The sequence below is a fragment of the Tigriopus californicus genome, chromosome 7, assembly GCF_007210705.1.
Source record: "Tigriopus californicus strain San Diego chromosome 7, Tcal_SD_v2.1, whole genome shotgun sequence".
Classification (NCBI taxonomy): Eukaryota; Metazoa; Arthropoda; class Copepoda; order Harpacticoida; family Harpacticidae; genus Tigriopus; species Tigriopus californicus.
The window spans coordinates 14990315-14997859 of NC_081446.1; the positions used below are offsets into that span (position 1 = coordinate 14990315).

Here is a 7545-nt window from a genome sequence, read left to right on the forward strand (position 1 = left end):
CTCCTTCTTTCCCAAAGTCAACCAACTTGGCTTTGGAAATGGCAAACGAGATCGAGCTCCAAAGCACACCTCGGTTTCTACGTTCGTCAAAGTGTCTATAGAAGGGATGGCAAGGTGCAAGTTTGATTCCTTGAGGAACACCCGCGAACAGTCTCCCTCCCTCCCTTTGCCCATTCCTTATGAGTGACGCTCGCGATTGTTTTTTCCGCTCTCGCTCGTGTCCGTAACTCGGCGAATCGGCTCTTCTCCCGTCATGAGCCCGTCGTATGCAGGGCAGGGAGAAGGGGTTCCGCAAGGGAGCTCATCGTCGGCGAGAGGCGGTAAAAATGCCTTGCATGTGACAAGTGGGTGAGCTTCTGGTTGTGTTCTTGTCCTTTTAACAAGGGACAAGATCATCATGTGGCTCTGGAGTGGGAGGAGCTACAAGATTCGATTGGACGGATGACTGAGTCTGCCCATTGACGGACGGAGACGAGCTTGCTGTTGATGTCTTTGACTAATCCGGGTGACACTTACTCATCTATGGCCCATATCCAATTTGAAACCAGAGAGATAAGAACCTCCACCGATTATCTGTAGTGTTACCTCTCATCAGTGGTATAGTGGTATATTCAGACATCATAACCCTGGACATTCAATCGTAAGTACTCTTTATTCCCCTCTCTCTCTCGTTCTCTCTCTGTCCATGCCTCACAAGCCCATCGGCATTGACTTGTTCTGTGTTCCTCGACAATGTTCTTTCAAGTAGTGTCGACTAAAGAGTGACCCAGGACTGATAGGAAAGTGCTTCAAATAGGAATAAACTTATCACAAAAGGCCCCTTGTTCCTGAAATACTTGATAACTGCTCATGATAAGCCGTTCATCCCATGTGTGATAATATAGGTAATAATTTCTGTTATCACCACCCACTCTTGGGCTAAAACTCTCTCTCACTCTCTCACTCTCTGCTTCTCTCTGACTTGGCCTAACATTGTCTGTGCGATAGGAGCTATCAAGTAAAGGTTATCTTACGAAACACACCACAATCAGACTACGTCACCAAAACACTTAAGGCCTTTCAAAGCCTTCACGATACTCTTGGCAATACTGGCGAACACTTGGTCATTGACTTTGTGTCATTATTTTGCAACTTTGGCGAGCTTTGAATGAAATCATTTTGCATTGAATCATTGACCCGACCTCAAGTGCAGACAAGCCTTTAAATACTAAAGACATACTGTATCAAAATGTTAACAGTTGCGGAGCCTCAACTTTCAATGTGCCTCGAATTTACCTAGAGGCTGCCTAATTGAAAGCTATTGTATTTTGTCATGAAATGAACTTATTTCATATCCAGCAAAAGATCTCTTCCCCAAGAATTTTCTGATTTTCATGGTCATATTTGTATCAAGCTTTTGGTAAAAACCGCTACATATTTCGGGATCATAGCAATAAAATGAATTACATTGCGTCTGTTTTGGATCCTTTGTGTCATGTTACCACGTAAAAGTTTCAAAGCCTAAAGACCATGATTGACGAACAAGTCCATCACCGGTATCTCACCAATTTCCTGTTCTCGTTTGAATCGCTTTTAAGGAGGGAGGGAGTTTCTAAGACTTCTCCGAAGGCAAGTGCGCTCTATTTGTTGGTGGTAGCAAGGTCCAAGAGTACTTTTATCTACGTCGCACAGTATTCATGGTATCAACGCCTCAACGGAAGTCCTTCTTGATAATCTTTGGTCGCGTGCTCATTAGAATTTAAAATAAAACAAAGTCATTCATAGAAAACCTCAACAATTCTATGCGTATTTTGCATCTTGCTCGGTAAAAGTGTTCTCCAAGAACGAACCAACAATAACCAACTGCCCACGACTGAGCAAATATCCGGTTGAAAGTTCAAGTCGGTTTCACTTTCAATCAAACCACTCACTTCCTTTTAAATAACCTTAGAATCAAGGGTTCTCTGACTAAAATGCCTTTGTGGGAGCAATAAAACGACCCTTGTTTTAGGTCATCTCCGGCTCCAATACTAAAGGATTATAAAGCTAATGATTACAATATTCGATTAAAAGGACACTTTTCATTCAATCCAGAACAAAGCCAAACGGACACGACGGTTTGTGGATCAGGAACTTCTCTACCCAAGATGTCCTTGGTCAGTTCTTTGTTGATTTGTTTATTAGCCCTGTATAAATAATCTATTATCTAATTGAATCATTACTTTGATGTTAAAAATGTTAACACCCTCAATACCAGATATTGGGGAGTGAAGCCCAAAAAATCTTAGTATCAATTGTCTGTGAGCTGGCCTTTTAACTCTTCAAATAAGACAGTCTATACGAGCACCACCACGGTTGAAGAAGTTTTACAACACCAAAAAAGTCCATTTCATATCGTACCTGACCTCTTGGCATGATGGTTCTTAATAGCAAGCGAAGCAAGAATGCATCCCAAGACGGTGACTTCCCATGAATATTAGGTTTTCCTTTCAAGCACATTGCTTCTCACACCCATCTCATATCTAGGAGATACTCTCAACGCCTTCAACACCAAAGCCAACTAAACAACGTGTTGTAGAGAGCAACAGAAGCGACATTGTCTTCTCGCTTCCATGTGTTTGAGCTATTTTTGAGTAGGCTCAATGTTGGATTTCATTTCATGCCAAAAGTTCTGGAATGGCAAGAATGTGCCACAGAGAAAGAGAGCTCAATCGTCGTCGTTGTTTGCATGCCTCCACTCCCGTTTTTGGATGGGGATGATTTCAACAAGAATTTGATCCCCGAAATTTCCCTCACCCTCGACAATTACTGTATATCTATGTACAAATGTACAAGTACACGCAACGCCACCTTCGCTCATATGGCTGTTTGGTTATTGTAACTATCTTGTCAAAATGTGAGTGGTGATTCGGTTGATTGTCAACAACATTATCATCTCTTGCGTTTTGAACAATCTCCATGTTTTTACAAGCGAGATTTGGTTAGAAGAGTTCTTTCATTAAAAAAACAGCTTTGGCACCGAAATTGATGATCACTCGACTTAATCATAGAACTAGGACATTCCTGTGTGCCATTTAAATCCATCCCTTCTCCTTTCCCCTTTGGTGACGACTCCTCTCGGGAGATGAGCAGCTCGATCCTCGATATTTCAGACAAGCAACTCGTGCTAATTGCTGAAAATATGTCAAAAACCGATTGAGTTCGCCCCTCAAACACGTTGTTGACATTTGAAGGAATCCATTCCTTCACGGAACATGGCGACGAGAAGAATTGGAGACGGGCGAAAGAAGCATCGTCGTCGTCTCCGTCTCCAAACTTCAGTCGGACGCCATGTATCGTCGTTATCCACTCACCCCTTGGAATTACGCCCCGAGTAACTCAATCTGATGCTTTATTATGATGTTTCAGATCGACTAGGAGGACTCACGTCAATCATGGAGGTAAGTTTTGGCTAATTATTGCTTACAGAAGACTGTTTGTCTTATACGGGATATTTTCTTATTAGATGATGACTCAATCGCATGCATCTCACGTCATTCATAAGGACATCTTTCTCAATGGCCAATTGCAAAGTCGCCAACCCACGCCTCCGGCCCTTCTGCCTCATCCGCATACAAATGGAGGTCCACTTCCAGCCACATCCTTGGCCTTGAATGGCGATGACCATATGCAATATCATCCTCATACGTCCATGGTCCTGGACCACCACCATCACCAGGGATATCCATGCAACAATGTTTACATGATCCCGGGACACGAGATTACTCACGATGTGGAGACGCTGGCTAGCAATACCGTATCTGAGTTGGTCTCGCTACAGAGTCTGAATGGCGGTCACGGAGTATACGATGAGACGTCATTCGTGCCCCAAGAGCACGATATTCTGTCTCAAAGTGTCTCCATTGCATTGGGCAACCAAATGGGTCTGGATCAGAATGGAAACTTGGGCGGAGGTGAAGACTACCACGCCCATGAAGCAGTCCAAGGTTGGGACCTAAAGTACGAACAACCCGTAGAGACCAGTTCGGCTTACATCGGTGCCTACCACACTTCGGCCTCCTACACTAATCCCGGTATTCCCGGCGAGGTTATGGATTCCTCGTCCCTAGTCACCTCATCCATCCAGATGCAATCCGAATTCGATTGCCCAGTCTCGTATATGACCATCGGAGATGTCACCTCTTCCTCATCCGGAGGCGATCCAAACTTCCACCAGATGCCTCATGCTCAAGATTCTGGTAAATGGAGAGAGAACACTCATATGTTAATTGGCCTGCAAATGATGAGGAATACTCCCCCTTTCAATTAAACGCTAAACGATAGACTAGTGCTTGGGTAGTGCGTAGTTCCATTGGTGGTGATAGTGCATTGTTGTTGTTGTTGTTGTTGTGCTCAGTTCGTTTGACTTCAACGCCTATTATCCAACTTTTGAGGGAAGAATTCCGAACAAGTTCAGTGTGCATAGGAGGTGTTGGATTACATGATCTGAACGAGCTTTGAAACGAGAACACAAAATATGCAAAAAAAAGCGTTAATATGGCCATCTCAAGCCAAGTTTTTTTTGGTCATCCCTCAGCGTTTGTGGCAATCATGAAACATTTCACAATAGGGTGGCTTTTTCATATGTTTCAAAGGCCTTGCAAAATCTTGGATTGGCTTTCTTAGGGTAGTAGCATTGAGTGTCCACCACCCTGCAAAATGTAAATAGTGCTTTACAACCCGATGCTTGAAAAATTGCCGTTGTAATGCGTATCGCCCAAATCACGAGAGCGTCAGCCCTGAAATTGGATCACGCTCGAGGGCTGAAAAATTATTACTTTGTCACTTTCAAACAGCAACCAACAAGAACAGTAAGGGGAAGAAAATAATCCAACTGACCATGAATACATTTCCTTGGAAACTTGTCGCGTCATGGGCCTTTTTGACCTGATTTCTTATTCATGGCGATCATTTCCTCTCTTTCTAGACCCGTTTCTCACGTCCGTGAATGAATTTGGCGAACCGGTGGCTGTTATTCAAATCCAAGCCAATGGGGGCGTTTCTGGATCCCCAGTGTTGATTCCCAACGTCCCGGGTTTGGACGATCTGACACCTGAGCCTCAATACACTCTCAATGGGTATAATGAACGACTCACCTCGATTTCGTCTTCCAAAAAAATGAAGTTGTAAAACTATCTCACATTTCTCCAGGATGTCTTCCGAACAATCTAGCTCAAATGAGCTTTCCTTGCCGAGGAGCTCTTCTTCCAACTATATGTTTTCCACCATGGCCTCTCCGACGACCGGAGTGTCCCCAATGCCTGTTTACCAAACCTCGATGGACTCAAGACGAGCATCCATCTATGACACTGAGACTCCCGATGCGTCCAGAAGATCTGCAAGATCGTCGACAAGCAACGGTTTGACTGGAGTCAAAACTGGAGTCAAGAAACCAGTGGTAGAGTTGGATGTTAAATATGGAATTAAGGCGCTCAAGCTAATCAGCTATGTTTCTTTTTTAGAACCGAGGAGCTCGGTTAAGTAAGGACACTTGTTGTGCCAATTGTAGTACTCAAACTACCTCGCTCTGGCGGAGGAACAGCAATGGCTCCCCTGTATGTAATGCGTGCGGATTGTATTGGAAGCTCCATGGGATTCAAAGACCCGTGCACATGCGCAAAGATAAAGTATGCAACCGCAACCGCAAGGATATGGCTAGCTCAGATGCCAAGCCCAAGAAGCCCAAGAAGCCCTTACCTCCAACTCACAAAAGGGCACCATTAAAAGGTAAAGAGAACAGCTTGTCGACGACAATCGGCTCGGTATTCTCGTCCTCGTCCGCGTCCAGTGTCTGTCCGTCCATCCTTCCCACGTCCACTTTGTGTGCTTTCCCATCTGCCCCGCTTGAGCATAGCTTCAAATTCTTGCAGACCTGTGAATGAATGACAAGCACTCAATCCATTCAACTAGACATTCTCTCCTCTCAAGCCGATGTCGCCATGGGCAATGGCTACTTCATGAAATCGCCGCCAGAAATCCCTCACCTCGACTCAGTTGCCACTAGTCCGCAGCTGACGAACGAGGACGAATCGGAAAGGAAAGACGAACCCTTTCCGCATGCTCATTACCTTTCCGCTAAAGAAGAGGCTGATGAATCTCAAGTTAAGACATCTGAACACTTGTCCGTCTCTAGACTGATGGAAAGTGGTTTTCGGCCTTCCCAAATCAATTACTCGCTTCTCCAGCTTCCCATGTCTCATCGAGGTGGAAACAAACGAAGACAGCAAACCAACGGCAACACTGCCGGCAAATGAATGAATGGCCTTACGGGTTCCCAAGAGCAACACAACAAACTGAAGCCTTTCTTCTTCACACTCGTTTCCAATATTCGCATGGGCATTGTTATCCAATCCAAAGATTCCAGCAATTGTAAAGAAGTTACCATTTGTGTTCACATTCTGTTGATATATACAGTATTTATAACGATCGATCTCCATTCTGGCCTCGTGGTAAGAAAACAATTAACTTTTAAGCCAAAACATGCTTGATAATATTATACGTAACTTAGAGGCATTTATCCATATTTATATTGAATGGATTTTTAGAAAATCAAAATAACAACTCTGGCTACTGATGGTGCAAATGGTTTGCCTAGAAGTGTAATGGGCCAAGACTCTTTGGTCTGGGTTGGGCTAAGAGCTATGTGGCTCATTACGGGCAGACCTGGGTTGACAGTTTTTGAATGATGGGTTGGGCTGGGTTAATCTTTTTCCGCTTTAGGGCCTAGCTTGGTGAATGGGTTTCAAATTTCAAGCCATATCCGGGTTGGGACAAATCCGGACTGGACCAAATCCTGGTTGGACCAGGTCTGAGTTGGGCTATGTTTGGGTGCCGGGTTTAAATCTGAATCGTTGTTAGGGTCTCGAAAACGTGAACGTAAGCCCCATTTTAGACCAAATAACAGAGGAACAGCCAAAATGTTGATTGCAAGTGACCTTTATTGGGCACACATGATAAGCTATAGTTTTGCTTTGCCTTTTAATGACAGACAAAAGTTAACTTGAGCTGGGTAAAGCTCCGTCTGGTATTATAAGCCAAAAGGTATTTACTTTGTAAGATTATCTCTAGGGCCGGTCAAAACTGGCATCATGCAAATTGTGCACATTTTGCAAATAAATGCATGTCTCAGAATTTTCTGCAAATTTATCGCATGTGCAAATTTTGCAATGTTTTTTAGCAATATTGACATGTTTCTGCCATTTGTTATGCAATTTCAGTCACTTCATCGCAAAAATATCAATATTTCTGGAATCATGATTTTTTTATTTTTATTTTACATTAGATTCTTATCCACTGAGATCCTTGTGAGATTTAAAGTTTTTCTCATATTTTCTAGACATATGTTTTACATGAAAATGCAAAATAGGTTACAGGTAGTATATTAACAACCGCCTGCATTTATATTCCATCCATCCATTTTGAATAGCGGTCTCTTTTACCATTGCAATTTTTGGAGATACATTACATTTAAGGTTGGAACGCACCTTGTTTGTGCTATATAGTTCTTCTTGAAAAGTCAGACACATC

General features: G+C 43.4%; 1 protein-coding gene across 3 annotated transcripts; it reads left to right on the top strand.

Annotated features, from left to right (window-relative positions):
• On the top strand, nt 1-6588 carry LOC131883913 (uncharacterized). Of its 3 annotated transcripts, none has more exons than XM_059231517.1 (7): nt 1-640; nt 3388-3419; nt 3485-4217; nt 4946-5096; nt 5170-5416; nt 5481-5745; nt 5947-6588. In XM_059231517.1, exons 2-7 carry the CDS (start codon nt 3414-3416, stop codon nt 6270-6272), a joined length of 1728 nt encoding a protein of 575 aa, XP_059087500.1. In that variant the 5' UTR covers nt 1-640; nt 3388-3413; the 3' UTR covers nt 6273-6588. The 3 variants fall into 3 exon arrangements, with proteins under 3 accessions (XP_059087500.1, XP_059087501.1, XP_059087499.1); XM_059231518.1 differs by lacking the exon at nt 1-640 and adding an exon at nt 776-884 and having other exon boundaries at nt 5889-6090; XM_059231516.1 differs by lacking the exon at nt 1-640 and adding an exon at nt 781-884.
• Nucleotides 6589-7545: the final 957 nt, after the last annotated feature.